The 24409-nt window shown below is 48.4% G+C and overlaps 1 protein-coding gene across 1 annotated transcript; it reads right to left on the bottom strand.

The window, feature by feature from the left end:
- Window positions 1–1234: 1234 nt before the first annotated feature.
- GSC (goosecoid homeobox) lies at window positions 1235–3033 on the bottom strand. Its single transcript, XM_037835245.1, has 3 exons — window positions 2679–3033; window positions 1960–2219; window positions 1235–1629 (listed from the first exon to the last, which is right to left on the bottom strand). The coding sequence occupies exons 1-3, from the start codon at window positions 3031–3033 to the stop codon at window positions 1468–1470; spliced, it is 777 nt and encodes a 258-aa protein (XP_037691173.1). The 3' UTR covers window positions 1235–1467.
- Window positions 3034–24409: the final 21376 nt, after the last annotated feature.

Here is a 24409-nt window from a genome sequence, read left to right as displayed (position 1 = left end):
TCCTTCTTTAGTCTAGGGATGCTCCTTGTTTGAAAAAGGCAGCACAAAGCCGGCAACTACATATTTCACAAATATAATTTCACCGGCTGCGGGAGTCACTTTTACCTGCAAACCTACGAGCTGTGAAAAAACACTGCTTCTCGCAAAAAGCTGTTACCTGTGCTCCTTTCCACAACCAAGACGCTCCCTAGCCTTAGCCTGGAGGGGCCTCGCCCCAAATAGCCGACTCGGCCCAGGAGCTCAGCCCCCACCCTCCAGCCACAGGCGGGTCGGCCTAGCTGAGGAGCTCCCCGAGCCTCATCTTCTTGTCTACAAAATGGATATTGGAAAATTAAAACGTTCAACGCCTTAAACGCCATTCCCGCTGGTCTTGCACCTCCCCCTTCCCCCGAGGGCCTGGGGAGCTGTCCCGAGGGCAGGCGCTTGTCTCCCCGCCTGTCCCAAGCGCTGGTGTCGGCACTGGGGATTTTCTCCCGCGCTTCACAAGGGCCCCACCCGCGCACCGAGCACGCGCCAACCCACGGGGCTGGAGGGAGACGGCGGCAGGGAGAAGCGGGGCGAGCCCAGCGTGGCCCAAGATCCCCGGCCCGCCCCAGGGGCTCACAGCTCCGCACCACGCGCCAGAAACGCCTGTCCCGGGAAGAGGTGAGCGGCGGGAGATCCAGGAAAGCGTGGGAGGAGGGGGGCCGGAGGTCTTGCCGCTGCCTGATTTCCCCCCAACCCCCACCCCGGTCCTCACTGCCTTGGGGTCTTTAAGTTTCGCTGGAGCAGGGGCCGGTGAGCGGCCTGGAGAGAGCCCCAGAGAAGCCCCGGGGTCGCCTGTCTCCCCTAGCTCCGGGACCGCAAGCCCGCCAGGGCTGGCGCTGCTTTCCAACTCGGCCTCCCGTCGGCGGGTACGAGGGCGCCCTCGACCCCCCCACGGGCAAGGCGGGCAGAGGAATCCCGGGCTGACCCTTCTCATTGGCAATCCGACCTCCCTCCACTTGTCCTGGAGATCTGGAGACTAAACTTACTTTTAAACCATGTAGTCCATCTTGTGCCTGATTCGTACCCACAGTTTCTTTTCTTTTTCTGGATAGGTCAAAGCTCCCCACTTTTTCTTCCACAGCTACAGACTACACAGATTTCTTTTCTTACACTGAGAGTGGTGGTGGAGGGAGAGAAGTATATGAAATACAGAATGTGGCCCGGCTACATCGCCATCACTTTATTGTACTGTCACCGTTAACTTAACTATAAATACTACGGTGGGGAGGGAGGCGCCGGGCGGCCTCGGACTGCGGGGCTCGGAGCCCCGCCGCGCCCCGACCCCAGGCGCCGACCCTCCCGGCTCTGTACACTATTTACAGTTCCTCGTTCCTTCTTCTCAACCCCCTTCCCGCAAGGCAGCGCGTGTGCAAGCAAGTAGCATCGTCTGTCCGTGCAAGTCTTTCGAGTTAGCCAAGGGCCACCGCCGGCCGGCGGCCGTCAGCTGTCTGAGTCCAAATCGCTTTTACCTTCCTCTTCCCTCTTCTCGGGCGACGCCTTCGACGACGACGACGTCTTGTTCCACTTCTCGGCGTTTTCTGACTCCTCAGACGAGGACCGCTTCTGCCGCCTCCATTTGGCGCGGCGATTCTTAAACCAGACCTGTTGTGCAACGGAGGGGAGAACAACCATTAGGATACAATTTGTGTGTCCCCGCTGTCCCGACACCCCCGAGCTCCGTGCTGCCGCAAGACGACCCCGGCTTGGAGCAGAATCGGGGGACCCAGGGCGCACGCCAAGACAAGGAGGCGCGACACTCACTCCCGCTTCCGCATTTTCATTCAACTGCCCGGGCCTAAAGCGCCCTCCAGCAGCATCCGGGCCACCATCGGGATATTTTTAAAGAGGAAGGAGGGCTGGACAAACCCAGCCCGGGCTCTTATTTCGCGGGGAAGGGCCGTGAAGTGCGCCCGGACAGGGCCCGGCGCCTACCTCCACTTTCTCTTCGCGGAGATGCACCTTCCGAGCCAGCTGCTCGCGCGTGCCCACGTCTGGGTACTTGGTCTCCTGGAAGAGGTTCTCGAGCGCTTCGAGCTGCTCGTCGGTGAAGATGGTGCGGTGCCGCCGCTTCCGCCGGCAGTGCAGCTGGTTGAGGAGCTGCAGCTCGGTGCGCGACAGCGTGCCCACGTTCATGTAAGGCAGCATCTGGTGCGGCACCGGGGACACCAGCACCGAGCCGGGGCCCTCGTAGCCTGCGACAGAGCGGGGCGGTGGGTCAACCTCACCCGGGCTAGCCACACTCGCAGAGCGCACACGCCCGCCCGCGCGACCCGTTCCGATTTATAAACAGCTGCAGGGGAATTGCTGGGGATTTGGGACGAACCGGACTTGGGGAAGCGTCTTAGAGCGTCCACTCGCACACCCCCAAAGCTAGTTAAGGACTCCTGAAAGCCACGTCTCCCCACGTAGGCAACTGAATTGCAGTTTCTGCTAAGTCTCGCTAAAAGTTTGCAGCAAGATCTCGCTTCAAGTTTGCAGCAAGAAGTGTGCAAACTCCTGCGCTAGCTCGGCAAAAAAAATAGTGGGGGGAGGGAAGACTTGCAAAAGGAGAAAAGTGTGTGCACAGTGAAAAAAGCCAGCCTTCGCCCACCCACGCCCAGGGGCTGAGGACCGCGGCCGGCGGTGCAGGCCCGGCGAGAGCGAGACCGTACCTGGGGGCGTCTGGACGCAGGAGCACTGTTGGGCGCTGAGCGGCGGCACCGCTCCGCAGCAGGCCGGGCCCACCGGTGCCGCCTGCACGTGCAGCTGCCCGTAGAAGTAGTTGTTGTAGCCGAGACGGGAGCCGCCGACCGCAGCCGGGAGGCCCGCGCCGCCGGGGGCCACGGGGCGCGGGTAGAAGGCGCCGTAGTCCGAGGAGGCGCCGCCGCCGGCGCCGTAGAGCGAGTCCCCGTGTAGGGCCGGGAAGACGACCGGAGCGGCGGCGCTTGGCGCCACCGGCAGCACCGAGTCCTTGCAGCGCGGCCGGGCGGCCAGGATGTTGTCGATGCTGAACATGCTGGCGGGCATCCCCGAGCCCCGCGCCGGGACCGGGGGGCGGCGGGGACGCACCGAGGAAAAAAGCCTCAAAGTGGGGGGGGGTCTCCTCTTTTCCTGCCGCGGACCAAACCGAAAGAGAGCGCGGGCGAGCGTGCGGCTCCGCGCCCCTCCCCGCCCCCTGCGTCCGCTCTCCCTCCTCCCGCCCTGCCTTCTTTGCGGCGTTCGCTGAACTCAACCCGCGGGTAGGACGGAGCTTAGACCAGCTGAACCTCTTGTTGGTTTTATACCGAGTCGACGTCATCCAGGATTTAGTTCCTGGTAATATGCAGATGACAAACAGAACCAGATTTGGCCCTTTCTTTGCCTTTGGGTGGGGGGGATTTAGGGAGGGGGAAGGGCAGAGGTGCCAAAGGGGAGGGGGTCACAGAGCCTGAAAAGAGATTGTGGATTGCGAATTAATGAAATTAACCTAATCTTTTCCAGTCCGCTGTCCCGCTGCGCGCCGTCCCAGCTGGGCGGGCGGCCTAATTGCCCTGGTTAATCTCATTAATTCCATTGTGCGGCCGCAGTTAACAACTCCGTCCGCCCCACCTCTCGCCCCCACCCTTTTTTTTCTCAGTTTTGGGTCCTATTATTGGGTGCGATTTCCTCTGCCTGTAGCTCAAATTCATTGTAGCCGAGTTTAGTTTGGGGTTACTTTTTTCTCTCCCTTTAGGAATTTGTTTCAGAAAATGTGAAGAACTGGGTCCTCCCTGAAGCAGGATAGAAAATCATAGTCCCCTTTTGGGCCCACATGCACCCGCCGCCTAATTTCACACCCCACCCCCACCCCACCCCCCTTTTTATCTTCAGCTTCTCTTCTGAATGGAACTGGTTAACACCCACAAACCCTTTTGTTTTTACAAAGACCCAAACTTTGAAAGGCAAAAACGACAGCAGAAGAGGTTCATCGTGTTTCCTCCAAACCAAAAATGTGTATTCTGTAGCCACTTTGGGTCTGAAAAGTACCAGAGTAGCCCCGAGGCCCTTACGCCGCGGAGACCGAGTTCAGCCACCAAATTTAAAACTCGCCACCGCGAGTAGCACTCCCGAAGCCACGCTTCCAGCTGTTCTCTGCGTGGGTCTCGGTGGGTTTTGTCTTCTTTCTTCTTTATTTTTGGAAGTGGGATGTCTTCTCCCTCCATTTGTGTGTTTCAATCCAGATGTGGCCTTTGGGACTTACCTGTCCCGTTTCCCAACAACTGAGTTGCATTTTTCTTTCGATCTGTCCCAAGAGGGACAGGCCCCCTAGTCCCGAGCTGCCCTTCCTCCCCGCAGGCGCGCGCTTGGGCTCCCCGAGCCCCGGTGACCTGGACGAAGCCGGGCTCTGCTCGCGGCAGGGGACCGCGATGATTTGCCGGATCCTCGGCGCGTCACGGCCGGCCCTCCACCATAGCGCGCAGGCGGCCGAGCGCCCTGCGAGAAGGTAGGCGACGCTGCGCGTGATGCAGGCAGTTCCTGAGTCTCCGCGGGACGGCGCCAGCCCCAGGCGGATGGGGTCATGGTTCCCCGGCCCTTCGCGCAGCCGACTCCCGCCGCTCCGGAGCAGGGAGCAGTGCCGGGCCCAGGCGAGACCGAGGACCGGGGTGGGGGACACGTAGGGTTTCGCCAAGGCAGGCCGTGCTTAACTCCACACACATACAGCTTTCGCGATTTCTCTCTGCTAATTAACCAGCGGTGCCTGCAGGGTTGTCTGAACTCGCCTCGGGTGGGTTCCCGCGCTCCCTGGCGCTGCGGCAAAGGGCAAAGAGCACTTGTCAGTTGCTATTCCTGGGCCAGAGAAGCCGCCGCGCCAGCAAGTTTGGCCAGCCGGGGGGCAGAGCTCTGGCGGCGCGCGAGAGCAGCGGGCAGAAGCCAGGCGGCGGCTCTTCTCCTCCTAGGCCTCCCCGCGTGGACCTCTGCTCCCCCACGCGCACCCGCTGGGGACCTGAGAGCCTTGCTTCCAATGCTGCGCAAACAAAGGGGGGGGGGGTGGCAATTGGCGAGGGCAGAAATGGGTCTCAATGTGGGATAACAATTGATTTTTTTACAATAAAAACCGCTCCGGGAGGAGTGATTGGGACTCTCCGTTAGAGAGGTCAGGTCTGGGATAAGAAGCGGAGTTCCTTCCCTCTTTTATAACTAGGGAGAGACTTTTTTTTTTCATTCTCAGAGGCTTAAAACTCATCGGGTTCCTGGGGAACGCACACTCCCCACAAATCCTTCCCAGGTTTAATTATACAGGGCAATTGAGGGAAGAAACTAAAGGCTGCAAGTTCAGCAGCAACTTAGCTGCGTTTGGGTAGGCGGCTGGGCGTGCGCGGCGGCGTGCGGGAGAGTGGATCTTTCGAAACTTTTTGCCTGAACCCTGCGGAAGCAGAAGCGCAGCTGGAAGCCGGGGCAGATTCCGCGTACGTTTCAGCAAAGATGCTCAGACCAGGACGACGCCAGGACTTGGGCCGCAGACCTAGAAGAGTGCCTCCAGGATTTCACAAGTTCCCCCATGCGCTCTACCCAGGCCTCCTTCCGCTGGCTGCATTGTTGCTTTTGAATAGACCTCTCTTCTTGCTTTCCTGCAACCGTCTCACTGTGCTGTCCGACCCCTGGTAGGAAGAGCATTTTGCAGAGAGTCTGAGAATAAACGTTCTAAAGGGGACCCTCCACCCTGCAAATCATTTCCCTTCTCTGGGCCTCAGGTCTTTCAAATGATTGAACTAAACTCCAACATGCACTGGGTCCCTTACAGCCCTCATGTTAAATAAGACTGGGTCATTGTCACCCGTTCAAAGTGGTGTACTCTCCCCATCCTCACCCACCCAGGGCAGGGGTTCACCATTAGCTGGGTCCGAGATAAGGAAAAGATTATCAGCAACTCTATCCTCCCGCAGAGGGGACATTCCGGGAAGGGATCACAGGGACCCCGAAGCCACAGACTCCAGTCATTCAGCCGGTCCACCGGGGGGCTCAGCCCCGGCTCCGCGGAGCAGCCCCTCCAGGTTGTCCACTCGCTCTACAGCCGGGGGGCAGGCGCCTCCTCCGCGGGCCGTACCTACAAGTGTCTCCTACGCGCTAAACAATCAATCAGCGGCCCCACGTCGCCCGGTGCAATTGGAGTAACAAATGCGACGCACGCAAATTGCCCGCTCCGTGTTGCTAAGCGATTGTCTGGTGGCCCCGCACGCACCGCTCAGCATGGGAGGACAGCCAGCGTCCGGAGGCGGCGGGCGAGCGCTTAGATCGGAAATGCAGTAAACGCGCGGCTGATTTTCCCTATTATCACCCAAACACGATTTCACACAAAGCAGTCACCACGCAGAAGTCCACGGAAATATGTTTGTTGAGGAGTCAGTCGCCCCGCTAATAGCCCTCATTTTTAAGATATTAAAGAATACATCAGTGGATTCCACATGCATAAGGTATATTTGCTATTCCGCGTCTATCGAGGCGTGTGCGCGCCGCGGACATCGCTAAATTGATTCATAGAGCGTAGATTAAATTGCTTCTCTGATTTAAAACAGACACCCCAAGTTTGGAGTGTGTGTCTGACTATCTCCTCCAGCCCCAAGATGTTTTCATCATGCAAAAATTGTCGCCCCCCACCCCCAACCCTTAGGTTAAAAAAAAAAAAGGTGTATGTGCGGCCCTGACTTCTTACAGTTTGTTTCAGGAACTTTCTTTTTCTTAATTCTCTCTGCCTCTTATCCGGTCACAGACCAGAGTTCATAATTGGATGCATTCACGTAGGATTTTTTTCGTGCCCTGTGCAAAAAGCTGGCGTGTCCTTTTCAAAGGTACGGAGCCCGCGTCTCGGAGCTCGTTAGCCAGGTCGCGGGGATTAGAAACCAAGCGCGGATCGCACCCACACCCCAGCACCACCATCACGGCGCAAATCGGTTTTATTGTTTGTATGCGGGTTTAAAAAATAAAAACCATTGCCTCCAAATTAGTGCTTAAACCCGGCTCCCGGGCCCGGCTGCTGCTTCAAGTCCACCTCCGGCAGCCCCAGGGGATTTTCGCGTGAGGCTGGGTGGGCGTTATTGAGCCAGAAGCTCAAACGCCCTCTCTGCTAACAGGCAGCGTAGGGCGCACCCGGACTGGGTGTCCGCCTTCAGCGGAACATAGGGGCGCTTTCTAGTTGAGTTTTGCTAGAAGTTCTGCAACGCTCCAAACAAAAACACCCGAGCCCCTGAGGATGAAATAAGCAAGGTGTTAGGAAAGCTCAACGTTAGGCAGGGGTAGAAGGAAGGGGTGTCGAAAAATGACGTGCTCCCAAGGCCCCAGAAAAACAAAAATACAAAACAGCAGCTCCGGTTTTCCAGAGTTGCAGAAATGTGCTTTCGGCCCGGCTATTTACCAAAGTTTGGTTCAAAGTGGCTGCAGCGTTGCTTTTGCACATCACAGAATGCAAATGACTATACTTTGTTCTCAGAGGAACTTTCTCTTGAAATGATTAGCAAAGTCAGTCATTTGAAAATTAGAGCAACGCACAGACGGTTCTCGAAGCCCCTCGCCAACCGATATCAGCTTCTAAAGTTTTCATTCATGTAAACCTCATTAATGAAGATCTTTTATTTAAACGTCAAGCAGATTTGAAATTTAGAGTAAATTATGAAGCTTGTGTGTCTAGCCAAGTCATGGGTCAAATGCATTTGTGAAAAACTGCTAAAAGAGCATATGGTTTTGAATTTTTCTACAATGACTAGTGTTTAAATAAATTGCTTGTACTGCTTAACTTCATGTGTAATTTTGACAGAAATTGGCCTATAGCCTTTTGATATGTAAACATTTCAGCCTTTTATGCGGTATAAAAAGACACTTGCTTTTTAGGATCAGCTCAGGCAGTCACCCTGTTATTCAGAAAGCTGGCACCCACGATTACATTCTTGCTAGATTTCAACTTTCAAGTGGCAGCCTCAGGGGGAAAAAAAAAAGAAAAAGACAGAAAGAAAGAGGATATTTCAAAAGCAACGTCCATTTGGGATTAAAAGCTGCAAATGAGGTGAGAACGTGCCACTTACTATCTGAAAGAAATGGATAAACCATAGTTATTAAAGAACATTTTCTGTCACTTGTCTTTAAGCCAGTCTGTCTGAGGGGACACTTAAGCAGGGCTCGGGAACTGACTGGTATGTCATTAAATGCTTGTCTTAGGGCCGAACCAGTCCGCCCAACAAGCAAATAGGTGTTAAAAATCTAGGTATCACTTCACGATGTTACCAGCGAAATGGCTCCGTGTCACAGAACCCATTAAGATGCAAAATCAATCAGTCGCAGAGGCAAATGATTTCTGGATATAAATGGCATATCTGAGCCTGGGCCATGCGCCGGATCTCTCCGTGGGAGGCTGTCGCTGGGAGCTGCAAAGTCCGCGCAGGGCAAAGTTCGCGAGCCGCTCTGCTCTGGGCCTCCAGGGTTTCTGAAACACGCATAAATCTGCATAAACCCATTTGTGCCTAATAAGCGTTCGAATGTGGATTGGACTGCCGGGCACCGAGGGGGGCCTGGAGCAGCCCCGCGCGGTTGCCCAAGTGCCAGACGGGGCCGCAGGTCGACTTCCTGCGTGCTGGGCGGGACCGGCCCGTGTTAATCGTACTGGTCAGTTTGTCCTGTGCAGACTTTTCCGACGCTGCCCCTTTTGGGAAGTTTTGGAGGAACTGGGGGACAGACAGAGATGGCTCGCGAAGCCACGGGGACACGTTTCTTTGCATACAGTAGAGTCGCCTGTGCAAATTGAAATTCTCTTCGTAAGGACGGCGCTGGAGCGAAATCTAATTAAGAAAAAATACTCGCCGCGAAAGACAGGAGGAGGGGTTGTATTTACATTTCTTATGCATTCCGACACATCACATTGTGGTCAGCAAACCCAAAAGGAAAGAGCACACTTTATGATACAAAGAAAACATGAGGCTTTTTTGTTTTTCTTTAAGCTTTCTACATTCCTGGCTAACCTTTCCGTTCATTTTGAAATGGATAAGGGCAATCTTTTTTTTTTTTTTTCTTCCTTCGTTAGCTGTAGTCTTAAAGTTCTTGGAAAAACAACTGATTTGCTAATAAAAAAGTTCCGTAGCTTTCAGCTGTTTAACTTTTTGAAACTTATCAAAAAATATGTTTGTGATCAAAGTTAGTTAGAAAGGATATGTATTTTGGATCAAAGAGGGTCATTTAATACTTAAAAGATAGTTTGGGGAGGAGGTGTGTGTTTCATTTTGTGGGGCTTTTATAATGAAGAAAAGAATATAATAAAATAAAACTGAAAATTATAGGAAAAGATAAGCATTCCTGAGTGACTGCTATACAGGTATAATACTTTGAGTCCACAAAGGTTAGTATCAGTGAAGATTATATGTCATATGGAACTTTGTGGTAGGTTTTCAATCTCTTTAAACAGGACTTGATGAAATGTTCATTTGCAAAGACATCATATGAAGATCGGATATGAAGTTTATAGCATTGTTGATATTTTTTAAACATCAGAGTGAGGAAACTGTTACAAGCACATTCCCAGATGTGGCTTGTCCTTCAAAGGAGTCACCAAAGAAGCTTCCATCTTGTTCCACCATCACTGTCATGCTTTTGAAGTTTTCTGAACCCCTAGGACATTCCCTTGGGCTCGCTAATTCCTGTCTGCTTTTTAGAGGCAGCCATGCTCCCTAGCTCACTGCTTATTTGCAGAAACCAAGCTTTCTGAAGCAGAAGGAGTCTGGTAGAGTAATGGGAAATGTGGAGAGACATGGGTCCTTTCACCTGCTCAGTCTCTCCATCCACAGGATCTGATGCTGTGGCTCACCTACAGAGTGGCCTTCCCAGCTGCAGAGGAGGCTGAGACTTTGCCAGCCTGTCTGGATCTTTCCAGCTAGTCCCTCCTTGTTTGTCCCTAATGGAAAAGAGAATTCTCAGAAACAACCTCAACTCAATTTGTTTTATTTGTGTCGGGACCTTCATCATCTTTTCTTAGCCAGGGAATTTTGGAATGTACCTCCCTACACACACACACACACACACACACACGCCTCTCTCCTCCAGCCCTTTACTCTTAGTTTTGTACGGTTGATCATTTCTGGGCCAGCCCATCCCCCTTGTCACCTCCTTTCTGGAGTTTGTGTTTGTTTCCTTGTTTGGGGGTATCTATCCATAGCCAGAGACTAAAATGAAAAATGCTTGATCCACACTGCAGATTTAGTTTCACTTAGCAGTAAAATTCTTTCTGCAGACCAGAAGTCTTGGGTTTAAAATCACAAGAGTCCATCTCCCATGTCGTTGGGTTGTTTGTAATTTATGTATTATGGGGAAAAGTAGTCTGTTCATAGTAATGATAGTTCGGGGAATTCAGCATCTGAGCCAAAAGTAGGGCAGTCGAACTGAAAAGAACCCCTCTTGTCTACATGATAACTCACAGTTTTGTTTTTTATTTTTTTTACAGGTCCCTAAAGAATGTTTTATTCCTTCTCATAAGGTTTGTAGATAGAGCCGTTTTTAGCTCCGTACCCGGGGCCAAGACAATGTTTGCAAGTGAAACAGTGACATCAAAACACATTCGTTCCCAACTAATGACAATACTTTCTCTGAAACTCTAGAATTCTGGAATTATTTGGATCTTAAAGTATCTCCAGTTGACTCTGAGACAGGAACATAAGTTTTTGATAATGCTATCCACTTTCTGATTTAAGCCATGGCTATTCCTGCCCCCACCCCCACCCCTGCCCAAAACCTTCGGAAAGTGGCTTTCCAAATTAAACTAGACTGGGGTGATCAAGTGAATGTTTGACTTGAAATAATTTTTAAAATAACTTGTTCACTGTTCAAGTCCTTCAATAAAGTGGAACAGCAGCAGGGTCAGTCATTTTTCAAAACTCTCTACTTGGCAGAGTTATTCCGGCACCTTCAATGAAAAATGGACATTGAATATGCGTGGTGAATGCACACCACTCCATATTTCAGGCAAATTCTTTATTGAATATTTCTTACTCACAAAACTGGAGTCTCTGTGAAATCCCCCTCCTTGGATCTCTGTCAGAGCTGACCTCGTCTCCCAATCTGGTAACAAATTGGCTTTTTAGTGGTTCATGTTCTAAATGAGAGTAAATATCGACATACTGGAACATAATGTGGTAGAAATTAGCATGGAAAGCAAGCTGTGACTGTGTCTAAAGTAGTGCAGACTACTAGTCCAGTTCTTCTATAAAATGGAACAAATAGAGTTGGCATAAATTCCTGAAAGACTGGCCCAAAAGGGAGGGAGAAGGAGAGGACCATCTCCACGTGCTTGGTGGACAGCCACTACTGAGGGGAATCCTGTTACCATCTCCCGATACAGGAAGTGAGGAGGTCTGAATTTGAACTCAGCTCTCTCTGGCTCCAAAAGTCTCCCTGCTGCCATCACACCACCCTGGCTCTTGCAAAATGACTGAAATGCCCAGCTCCTCAGCCTGACCAGCAAGACCTTTGGTTCCCTGGCTCCAGTCCCCTTCCCTCCCCCCACAACCTGTCAGGACCTGAGCCTTCCTTGGGCTGCCTGGCCTCTGTGCCTTTGCTAGCTCTGTTCTCTCTTCCTATCTTGCCTTTCCCTGCTGGCTCTGCCTGTCCAGGTCTGGCTTTCCTGTCCGGCTGTGTAGAGGTGATCTCTCCCATTCAAAGCCCTCGAGGTCCTTGTTGGAACTTTTCTGTGCTCTGGAACAAGTCCGCCTTGAGTGAGGGGTGTGCTCCGGGGAGGGCCATACAAGGCTGGTGGGATCAGCAGCTAAGTCAGCTCCCTATCTCCACCAGCTGATCACAGGCCTTGGCACAATGGGCAAGCGAAATAACTCTTTAAGGAAAGAATGCATTTGCACCCTTGGCCATCCCCCCCACCCCAACTTGCTTCTAGATCGCTCTAAGTTCCAGGCCAAAAACCATTTGGAGGAGAGTGTTAATTAAACACAGTGGTTGCTCTACTGCAATAGATAAGAGAGGAGGAGGGGAGAAGGTCTCTCCGTCTGTCAGCCCAGGCAGTTCCCCCAGAAGCTGGCTGGGGTCACCCCCTGCGCCTAGTGTGGGTGAGGCTGCAGGTAACACCTGTATCTCCTCAGCCACACCTGTGCACACAGGCAGGACGGCTGTCACCTTTGGGCCTAAGGACTGACACATCCAGATGAGGGCCCCACATCCAGTGGGCAGGTCCTGAATGCAGAAAGCATGAAGACACCCCTGAACTGCTGGGTTGTGGCCCCATTGGAGCCTTTGCCATCGGTGAAAGGGGGAGCTTCACGTTCCCTCCTAGCTTAAAACACCAATGACCATTCAGCGTTAATCTGAGTGTTGGCTGTGTTCAGGGAGGACTTCTCCACTTCCCGGGAGAGTGGCCTCAGTGGGGCAGAAAGGGTCAGTACCTGGCTCAAGGCCATGTGGGGTGCTGGGGACACAGCTGACTGGACACAGCTGACTTCCCGTGATGCTTTTCTCCACTTAGTGTTGAAAAACACTAAGAGACCAAAACGGTGACCTAGATTGTTGGTGGCCCCCCTCCACCCTCTGGGAGCTTATTTTAAGACCACAATTACCACCCCCTGTCCCTCCATGTTGACTGATTGCATCAAGAAAACTCATTGCTTGTACCAACCAAAGGAATGATTCTCAGTGGGCCTCCAGGCGTGAGCAGTTCATCTTGCAAGAGAATTTTGAGCCCAGGCCAAGCTGGAATTCAACCATCTCTGATTCCAGAGCTCCTAATTCCCACAGCAGCCCAGAAGAGCTGGTGGGATAGCTGAAAGTTTGGGCTTTGTTGTTAGACTGAATTCCAGCTCTGATGCTTACGAGCTGTGTGATTTGGCGCAAGTTTAACCTCTCTGAGCTTCAGTCTTCTCTTCTGTAACATGGGGACTGTTTGACCCACACTTCGTATTCCCTGAGCTGGGCAATAAGGGTGATTGGAAAGAACTTACCTGATGATTCTGCAGTGATTTTTACAGGTGGGCTTTAGCCCATTTAAACCATTAAGGCCCCCAACTCTCTCACTCAGTTTCAGGATGTTATTCAACAAGAGACATAGAAACCTGAATACCGTGAGCAGTGTAGAAAAAAATGCCCCGAGTTTGCTAGCTGCATAACAAAAGGCTCAAAACCAATTCCAGGGAATGCCAAGGAAAATGAATCCTCACTTCCGAATTGTGGTTCTGCCTCCTTCATTTGATCCTCAGATTAGAGCAGTGGGGGTCTCAGGGCAGGGGCAGGCAAAGCTTCGCTGACGAGGAAGCTGATGTGATCAGGGTCTCGGGACTGGGAGCTGTGGCCCCATCCTTCCGTGGGGGAGCTTTCTCGGGCTCCCGTCCACCAGACCACCTCCTCACGAGTCCCGGCCCACCTCGGCACTAGCCTGCTGTGCCTTCAACAAACAAGCCACCCCCCAACTCTGCTTTGGAGAGAATGGAGGTGGCTTCCAACCGCGGTGGGTCTGAGGAGCCAAGGGGCCACCTGCCGGAAGGGTGGGGTCCTCGGTAAAAGCTGTGCGCTCCTCCCGAGCTCAGAGGTCAGTTCTCAGCCTATCTCTCCCCGCCAAGGACACCTGGGAGAAAGAGGTCAGTTATCAGGTTGAAGTTCAATGGGCAAAGCAATCCTTACTCCACACTTCACCAACTGATTGGCTTAACAACTGTGCCCCAAACCCGTATGGCTGTGGTGTATATTATTCATAGATTCACTAACTGAGAGTTAAGGTTTAAAATCCCCTAAGTACATCCATCCTACAAATCCCCCTGCCTCTAAGATACACAAGGTCTGTAGAAGGATATCCAGGGTGACCTGGTTTGTAATATGTACGTCTGTGTCCGTGTCTGTGTATGTCTATCATCTTGAAACCAACCTGAATATTCATCAGTAGGGGACTAAGAAAATAAACCAGGGCTCACCCATACAATGGATAACCAGCAGCCATTAGAAAGAAGAAGGCAGTTCTGTATGTATCCATACAGCAAGCTCCCCAGGATGTATTCTTGAGTGACATAGGTAACTTGTAGACCTCTAGCATAGAATGAGTTTACACATATACATATACATAGACATATACATGTTTATGTTGATACATACATATACACACATACATACTTACGTATGCATGAGTTAGATTTCACATATACATGACACAACACTATTTTCTATGGGTTCATCAGTATAAATGAGTTAATATTTGGAAGACAGTTAGAACGGCACCTGGTATCTAGAAAAGCTATGTATGTGTTTGAGGAAAATAGAGAAAAAGTTCTGGAAAGGTAAAAACCAAATTAATAACAGTGGTTATCTCTTGGTGAGGGGGCAGGGAATGGAGGTGATGATTAAAGGGGACTTCAGCTTTATCTAATGTTTTCCTTTTGTGCAAAGACACCACATTCATTCACATTACTGAGAAATTAAAATTAAGTATATACTTAAACCTAAAAAAAAAAAAAGTCTCCCAAATAAGCAACTCCTTTCCTTCTCTGCACAATGTCAGGGAAATAGCACCTCAGTCAAACGTAATTTGGGATGAGAGCTGCCCACCCTTCCGCCCCCACCCCCATTTCTTCAACTAACACCTCATCCAGGCAAAACATTTCTTTGGAAATGAATCCCACTTGCTAATAATTCACTCCCCTGGGTTCCTGGGCAGCGGCTGTGGCGTGGGGAGGTGAGGAGGGTCCCGAGTGGACAGTGTATCGTTGACGTCCTAACGCTGGATTTGAGCCCCCAAACTCTCCCCGTAGGTCTAAGCCACTTCTCCTCATCTCTGAAATGGGGATCCCCATCTTTGCCTTGTGTACCTCTAAATTCTTGTGAAGGATTTGTGTGCGTGAGCATAACTGTAAATGTATTCATCTTTGCACCTTGGGACCTAACAGGACCCAGCACATCGGAGGTTCTCTGTGGACGTTCATGAACCTGAACTGAAAATAGTGTGTGAGGAGTTAAAATAACAACACAGGAATCCCAATTTTGAATCATGATATTAATATTTTGATCTTTCAAATTCATATTCTCAGTGCATTCATTCCACAGATATTTAGCATTTATTTACTGTTACAGATTGAATCATTTCCCCCCACAAAAACATGTTCAAGTCCTAACCCCAAACCTGTGGATGGAAACCCACTTGTAAATAGGTTCTTTGAAGATGTTATTGGTTAAGGTGGGGCCAAAGTGCAGCTGGGTGGGCCTTCATCCACCATGTGTGGGGTCCTTATGAGCAGAGGAACTTTGGACACAGTCAGGAGTAGAGACAGACAGGGAGAGAACAGCCATGTGACGAGGCAGGGAGTGAGTTATGGACTGCCCGCCCAGCCACCACCAGGATGCAACAGACTTCAGAGAAAGCTTGGTCCTGGTGACACCTTGATTTTTACTTCTAGCCTCCAGAATGGTGAGATAATGAATTGCTCTTGTTTAAGCCAAGTAGTATGTGGTGTTTGTTATAGCAGCCCTGGCAGACCAAGACGTGCTGGGGAAAAAATAGTGAACAATATAATCTCTTTGCCCTCTTGGAGCTTACACTCTAAAGAGATTTCCAGCAATATAAAGCTATTGCTAAGGTGGAATTAAAACAGGTGATCTTGGCCGCTTGGTGCAGAGAACAGGGACAAGAAATTATCGTCACATTTCAAGATGTTGTAATGGGCAGAGCACAAATATCCGAGTTGTTGGGAATCACAAAACTCATAACTCAAATGTAGATGTCAAGTTTGAATTCTATATCTACATATATCCTGCTTAGTTTTTTTCTTAACAAGTGGGCTGAAATTTCATCTAACTTGGGGAATGTAACTTTGATGTCAGAAAATATTTGACCAACAATCCACATCTGAACAGACCTGAGTGCAGTCCCAGCTTCACAGATTCATAGCCGTGCAATTGGGGTCACAGGGAGAGTTATCGAGGTTTCTGAGCCTTAGCGTCTGTGGCCATAAGATTGCTTACTAAAACTGCTCTCACAATGTTGTTGCACCTTCAAGAGGTAACGTGGGTGCCGGTGCCCAGCAATGGGTGCAGGTCAACTGGTGGAAGCCATTCTGGCCCCTACAGAAAGGGCAGCAAGACACTTGTCACCCACGGAAGCTGGTCACTAAGTGGTGGCCTGGGGAGGTATCCTGAGTGCTCAGAATTGGCCTTTCCCAAGGCCTTAAACACTTCTAAGACCTGAGTCATTGTAGGGACACTTGATTTGACCCAGAAACTTAACCCATGCCCTCTTCTAGGAAAGAGGGGAAGATAAAGAGGGCCTTATCTTTCTTTTTTAGAATATCTTTAGAATATTTTTAAGCTCTTTGGACTTGCCTTATTATCCCCATTTTGCACATAGGAAATGAGGCCCTGGAGATTACATTATTATACAGATTGGAAGGAAGTAGAAGTTATATGCAAACCCCAATCTGCCTGACCTCAAAGTCTGCATTCTCTCCCCTCCACACATAGCTGAGCAAGGAAGAGATACAGTACCAGACACATTTGGAGCAAGAGCTTTTGAATTAGCCTGACTGGGTTGGAATTTTCTGTGTTCCCGTGGGCCCAGTCTGTAAAATGGGGTTAATAGCTGTCCCGTCCACATAGGTTGTTCTGAGGGTGAGAGGAGCTAATTGTCAAATCATTTGCAAGCTGGATGGCCCATACAATGGATAACCAGCAGCCATTAGAAAGAGTGGCCATAGGGGTTTTCATGTGGACATATGCTTTCAGTTCTCTTTGGAATTGCTGGGTTGTATGGCAACTCTATAGTTAATATTTTGAGGAACTGCCAAATTATTTCCAAAGCAGCCGTACAGTCTCATATTCCTGACAGCAATGCCTGAAGGTTCCAGTTTCTCCACCTCTTCACCAACTCTTGTTATTATGTTTTGTTTTGTTTTGTTTTTGCTCCCCCTTTCTCTGTCCAAACTCTAGTTTTGGTAACTTATATTCTAGTTTCTAACTGTATGAGCTGCTTATTTTAATTCTTTCATATTTTAGTCATCCTAGCAGGTATGAAATGTTATCTCATGGATTTGGTTTGTATTTCTCTGATAACTAATAATTTTGAGCATCTTTTCATGTGCTTATTGTCCATACGTAAATCTTCATTGGAGAAATGTCCATTTAGATTCTTTACTCATTTTTAATTGGGTTGTTTGCATTTTTATTTTTGAGTTGTAAGAGTTCCTTATATAGTCTGGGCATAAGTTCCTTATGAGACATGATTTTAAAATTTTCTCCCATTCTGTGGTTGTCTTTTCAGTTTCTTCATGGTGTCCTTCAAAGTGCAAGTTTTTCCTGTTGATGAAGTCCAGTTTGTCTATTTCTTCTTTGCTTTTGGAGTCATGTTCAAGAAGCAATCACCTAATCCAAGTCCATGAAGATCTTTTTGCCCCTTCCAGACAGTCATATAATAGAATCATAAAGTACATAGCCTTTTGTGTGACTTGTGTCACTTAGCATCATGCTTTTGAGATTCATCCCTGTTATTGCGTGTTAGTAATTTGCTCTGTTTTATTGCTGAGTTTTATTCCATTGGGTGTATGTGTCAGTTTATTAATATTCATTTACCTGTTGATGGATGTTTGGATGACTTCCTGTTTGGGTTATTTTGAATAATTTGTGAATATTCATAGATGAGTATTTGTGTGGACAGATATTTTCATTTCTCTTGAGTAATTGCTCCTGAGAAATCCAGAGGTGGAATTGCTGGGTCGCATGGTGAGAGTATGTTTAACTTTACAAGAAACTGCCAAACATTTTTCCAAAGTGGCCATATCATTTTGCATTCCCCTCAACAATTTATGATAGTTATGTTTTTTTCCCACCCCCTTTACCTACCACTTTTCAAAATAATAAACTGGTTCTCTAGTATTCTCAAGAGTGACCCAATGTGGGGTTTTTTTTCTGAATATCATGAACTCATGGATTTAAATATATTTTATGTGTTTCAGTATGCTGCAATTAACATTTGCATCGATGCTAATGTTTTCCCATCTTTGGTAAGTAGGGGCCTTTTAAAATTGGCTCTTGACATGGCCCCAGTAATCTTTCATAGTCCTTTCTTTCTTGTGTGACAACATGTTCCAGGATTGTCTCATATGTTTCCTTCCTGAGACCTGGAGTCACCATTTCACCAAGAAAATCTGGTTTCTATAAGTCAGAAAGGATACTTAAAGACAACAATCTGGGCATATGAAAGCTCTTTATCCTGGTTGGCTATTGTTTCTAGGCCTTTTTGATTGGTCTATAGTCAACAGAGTTAAGAAATACAAATATTTCTAAAATACAAAATATATCATGAGGTTCTACTGATGGATCTGATTCTAACCTCTTCAAACTTACATTTCTATCTCCTTTTCTCTGCACCCAAATCTTGGATCCTGGTGATGGAGATAAGCCAAACTGATAAGTGAGGTAGGTATAAAAATAGCTGACATTTATCGAGTGCTTATTTTGTGCCAGACCTCTTCCAATCCTTACAGCAAGCCTAGGGTGAAGCTATTATGATCCCCAGTTTACCTATAAGGAACCTGAGACTCAGAGTGGCTGATGAAATTGGCCAAGGTTCACACAGCTTGGAAGGGTGAAGACAGAATTCAGGGCAACTCCCGTCTACACTTCCCTCTTTAGCTGGCCTCCCTCCGCTGCATAGGACAGAGATTGCTGGAAGGCAACCAGAGTCTCCAGAAAGGAGCAATTGTAGGACTGAGGAATTGGGCAGGGGAGAGATCACTTTCACACTCAGGGCAGAGAGCCCAGGAAAGCTTCCTGGAGGAAGTGGCAAAGATCTGGTCCTTCATTCATTCATTTATCAGCAGGCATTATTTGAACATCTCTATGTGCTAGGAAGAGGGGGTATGGCAGTGAACTGGGCAGACACAATTTCCTGCCCTCAGTGAGTTGCCTTTGCTGGGAAGTCATGTGGCTGGCATCTGCTTGCTCCCAGGTTGCGTTTCAAAATGGTGTTCTCCAAAGTGTTGCTCTTTGGGGCGTTTTGTCCTCTTTTAGCTGTAGCTGCTCTGTGTCTGGACCTGTGTGGCTCTTTTAAAAGTGCTCCAGTGATCCAATAACAACCCACTCTGAATGGATGGGCAGCACCTCCATGGAAATAATCCAATGAAAAGTCTTGCCTAGAGCTGATTGAGTCAAATCTCCATGGAAACACTGAACCAATAGGTTCCAACCTAGTCAACACTAATATGTCTGCCCCTACAAGATTGTATCAAAGAATATGGCATTTTCTGGGGGACATAATATATACAAACTGGCACAGATGGGGAAGCTGAGGCTGGGGAGAGAGAGGCTTTCCTAATCTCACATATCTACTAAATGGTAGAATGGGACATAACCCAAGACCCTTACTTCCAACCCAAGCCCCTTCTCTTCAGGTCTCACAGCCCGTGAAGCATCATGTCACAAACAGTGGACCCCCAGCATGGGGCCATGCTGGAGTAGGAGGGACCTTAACCTGCTTGACTAAAGAAGGCGAAGAGACACAGCCAGACACACACACAAGGAAGACGGTCACATGAAGACAGAGGCGGAAGCTGGAGTGATGCTAACACAAGCCAAGGGATTCCAGGAATGCTGGCAAACACCAGAAGCTGGAAGAGGCCAGGAAGGATCTTCTAGAGCCTTCAGAGAGAGCACAGTCCTGCTGACACCTTGATTTTGGACTTCCAGCCTCCAGAACTGTGAGTATACATTTCTGTTGCTCTGTGGTCATTTGTTACGGCAGCCCAAGGAGACTGCTGTACTTTCCAAGTCCTCACTCAGCATTTTCCTGCAACTCCTTTCCCCTTTGACATCTCTGTGCTGAGTCTGTTTGGCCTCCCCACTCTGATCACGAGCTGCTCTGGTGGCAGGACCAGATCATGGCTGTGTATGTACCCTCTTCCCAAACCATCTTTACCTACTGAAAGTTCTAAATACAGTGGAGTAACTTTTCCCAGGCCTTTAACTTCAGCAAACTTCACCTGTATTCCTTTTTCTCTCTTTGATGTCTTTAAAAATAATTTGCAACCCTCCTAATAAAAAATGATTCAGAGCAAGAATCACCAATTATCTTGGTTTTCCAGGGCTGCTGTACCACAGACTAGTTGGTTTAAACAACAAAAATTTATTGTCTCACCCTTCTGCAGGCTGCAAGTCCAAATCGAGGTGTGGGCAGGGCCAGGCCTCCTCTGAGCCTGGGGGGTTCTGGCAGGGGGTAGCAGGCACCCCCCCACCCCTGTGCTCCTTGCCTTTGGCATAACCCAGGCTCTGCCTGTGTCATTCGGCCACCTCTCTCTCTCTGTGTCTCTCACTTACCATGGCCAATAATTTCCCTCCACTTTTGTGGACACCAGTCACAGTGGACTTGGACCCAGCTTGATCCAGTTTGGCCTCATCTTCCCTAAAAATAACTTTTGAAGATCCTATTTACAAATAAGTTCACATTCAGCAGGCCAGGGGTTAGGACTCAAACCTGTTTTTTGGGGTCATTATTCAATCCATGGCACAATTGGTGCTAAAACCTCTGGGTGAAAATTTGTTGGCGAGCATAATACTTACACAAACGCAAAGCCTCACATAGTAGATTACTTATCAATCACAAAGAGAGACCACAGATTTCTTAATAACTAAAAGGGCAGAAAGATGCCCCCCTGACCGTGTAGAAATCCTGCACACACCACCTTAATTGGTGATCAAAGTTACCCTCACTGGGATGGGACAAACAGACACCGAGAGCCTCCCTGTGAGATGCAGTAGGAGGGACACGGCATCACTTACATTCCTAAAACTAAACCTGATAATCGAGACTCAGTCAGAGAAATCCGGATCAGGGGACATTCGACAAAGCAGCTGGCCTGTGATCTTACAACGGGTTAATGTCACGGAAGACAAAGGACAGCTGAGGGATTGTTGCAGATTAAAGAAGTCTGAGGAGAAATGACAACACAGTGCTAGGTCCCGGTTTGCATCCTAGAATGGGAGGAAAATTACCATAAAGGATGTTGCTGGTGAAATCTGAACATGGAATATATTGGATAATAGTATTGTAAAATTTTTAACTTTCCTGAATTTCTTAATTGTATGTGTGATTATATAAGAGAATGACCTTGCTCTTAGGAAATACACACTGAAATTTTTAGAATTAAAGTGTCATAATATCTGCAACTTACTCTTTCTTATTTTTTTGAGATCTATTCACATACCCTACAGTCATCCACAGTGTACAATCAGTTGTTCACAGTACCATCATATAGATACGCATTCATCACCCCAATCAATTTTTGAACATTTTCTTTACTCCAAGAAAAAAGTAAATAAAAATAAAAATAAAAATACAAGTAAAGAAGAACACCCCAAACATCCCATCCCCTCCTCCCCCCTATTATTCATTTAATTTTTGTCCCCATTTTTCTACTCATCTGTCCATACCCTGGATAAAGGGAGTGTGAGCCACAAGATTTTCACAATCACTCAGATGCACCATGTAAGCTACATAGTTATACAATTGTCTTCAAGAATCAAGGCTACTGAGTTGCAGTTCAATAGTTTCATGTATTTTCTTCTAGCTATACCCATACACTAAAAACTAAAAGGGGATATCTATATAGCACATAAGAATAACCTCCAGAATGACCTCTTGACTCCATTTGAAATCTCTCAGCCACTGAAACTTTATTTTGTTTTATTTCTTTTCCCCCTTTTGGTCAAGAAGGCATTTTCAATCCTGCAGTGCTGGGTCCTGGCTCATCCCCAGGGGTCATGTCCTCCATTGCCAGGGAGACTTGCACCCTTGGGGGTCATGTCCCACATAGGGAGCAGGGCCTGCAACTTACTCTTGAATAGTTGATCAAAATATTAATAACCTTCAGAAAGGTTATGTAAGCTTATGTTTGTCTGCATACCATTATGTACTGGATATTACTGAATGTATCACACTGGTTGTACATACATGTTTCTGTACGCAAAACCTGTACTCGGTACTTCAGGAGGGTGTAAGGGCAGTTCATGGATGAGTTCAGCTTGGACTATTTTTGCCTTATATTCTGACTTTAGAACCTAACCCTCATGTAGGAGGTGCCTCCAGTGTAAATATTTGTCAACAACATACAGCCGCAGAAGGTAGTATAATAGCCCTGGCATTTGTGGCATGTCGAGGCTGACTCATCACGGGGATGGAGGAGAGAGGAACCAGCTACGAGACAACAACCTCAGGCTGATAGTCCGGAGGGCAGCACCTATATCTGGAGCTCTCCAGGTGGGAGGTCCCACCCTGCTGGGGCTGGCCAAGCCTTCAGACACGCTGACTCTGCAGCCTGCCCCAGCATCCCAACCTCCTTTGCCCTGAGCTTTTTTTTTCTCTTTATTGTAAGTATCCTCTAAAAGCATGGGATAGCATCTACTGTGGCAGAATGAATCATGCCCCCCCCCCCAAAGATCTGCTCAGGTCCCAGCCCCCCAAGCCTCCCCACCCCCGGTCCTGTTGGTGTGAACTCATTTGCAAATGAGATCTTTGAAGATCCTGTTAAGATGAGGCTATTTTGAGGCAGGGTGAGCCTTTATCCAATATGACTGGGATCCTTATAAGCAGAGGGTATCTGGACATTGAGTAGAAGCCAGAGGAGGAGGCAGAAGGACAGACAGCCATGCGATGGAGGCAGAGGTTGACCCAGCCCCAGAACGCTACAGACTTTGGAGAAAGCATGGCCTACAGAAACCTTGATTTTGGACTTCTAGCCTCCAAAACTGTGAGACAAGAAATTCTTGTTGTTAATGGATCTGTCATAGCAGCCCTGGCAAACTGAGACAGCCACTTGTTATGTTTATCTATTGTTTATTGTTGGTCATCTCCCACTGGACAGTGAGCTCCACAGGGACAGGGATGTTTGTCTGTTATGTTCACTGCTGGGTCCCAAGTGCCTCAAACAGTGCCTGGCCCATAGGAGGCTCTCATTAAGTACTTGTTGAATGAATGAGTTGAATGAGTGCTCAAATGGTCCACCTGTCTTCTTATAGATGGAGGAAATAAGGTGCTAGGGTCAGTGGCCTTTGAACTGTGTCCAAGCACAGGCATAGCTACGGTATTTGCTCACACGTGGTCCTTAGGAAAGACCCTGGAGTGACGGTGTGGTAAGATCTGGCCCCTGAACCTGCACACCCTCCTGCCTCTCAAGGATGGTCGGACTCAGAACCCCAGAAGGGCTTGCAGAAACCATCCAGTCCGACTCCCCTCAGTCACCAGATGAGGAAACAGCCTTGGAGAACACAGACTGGCCTGAGGCCCAGCTACTGACTGGTGGGATTGCAGGTCAAGCTTGGGACTTCTGACTCCTGATCTCATGCCCTTTCTGTCACTTCTGTGTGCCCTTAAGTGCCATCTATTAGTAAAGACATCACTAAGGCTTCATCCTGGGGAAAGAGGCATATGCCAGGGCAACAGTGTCCTTGCAGCCTTCCTTACGTAGTTGTCTGATTGGCCTAAGGAAAGGCGTCCCTGCATGGACATTATTCTTACCACTAATTATAAAGAGGTTTACATGAGAAGCAGCAGAACGTAGTAGCTAAGAACTGAGACCAGCCCTGTCCAACAGAAATACAATGCAGGCCATGATGTAATCTTAATTTTTCTAGTAGCCACCTTAAAACGGTAAAAAGAAAACAGGTGATATTAATCTTGATAATTTCTTTAATCCAACATATACAAAATATTGTCACTTCAACATATACTCAGTATAGCAATCTTAATGAAATATTTTCCTTTAGGGTTTTTTTTTTTTTTTTTTCATACTAAATCTTCAAAATCTGGAGTGTATTTTACCATTAGGGCACTTCTCAATTTGGACCATCCACCTTTCAAGCCCTCAATAGCCACCTATGTTTACTGCCACTACATTGGACTATGCAACAAGACACTGGGGAGTTCAAATCACAGCTCTGCCACTTAGTAGCTTTGTGAACCTTGGGCAAATCATTTAATCTCTTTCAGCCTTAATGTTTTCTAAACCATAAAATGGTATTTAATGACAGACTCTATCTCTTAGGGTTGTTTAGAAGATTAAAGGCAATAATCTATGTCAGGTGCTTTATGGAGTATTTGTTGGACATTCATTCATCCATTCAACTCATTCAACAAGGAGGGCTTGCTGCATTCCAGGTGGAACACTTGGCAGGTAGTTAAGCACCCTGTACCTGCTTTCTGCTTATACTAAACAAACGCCTGTGCAAGTTTAGATTGGGACAAACACCAGCAATGCTGTGCTGATGACAAATGCATATTAAAGATGCTGGGAAGTGGCAGTAGTCTCTAACACTGCATGAAAATTGTGGTGACCCATAGCTCAATAGTGGACAGTTCTCTGAGAGCCTGGAACAGACTCAGGACTTAATTGTTCAATAGTCCTTCACTTTACAAACATTTGCTGTGCATCAGTCATCTTGCCTGTAAGTG

The sequence above is a fragment of the Choloepus didactylus genome, chromosome 4, assembly GCF_015220235.1.
Source record: "Choloepus didactylus isolate mChoDid1 chromosome 4, mChoDid1.pri, whole genome shotgun sequence".
NCBI lineage: Eukaryota > Metazoa > Chordata > Mammalia > Pilosa > Megalonychidae > Choloepus > Choloepus didactylus.
This window is presented reverse-complemented; position numbering and strand designations above follow the sequence as displayed.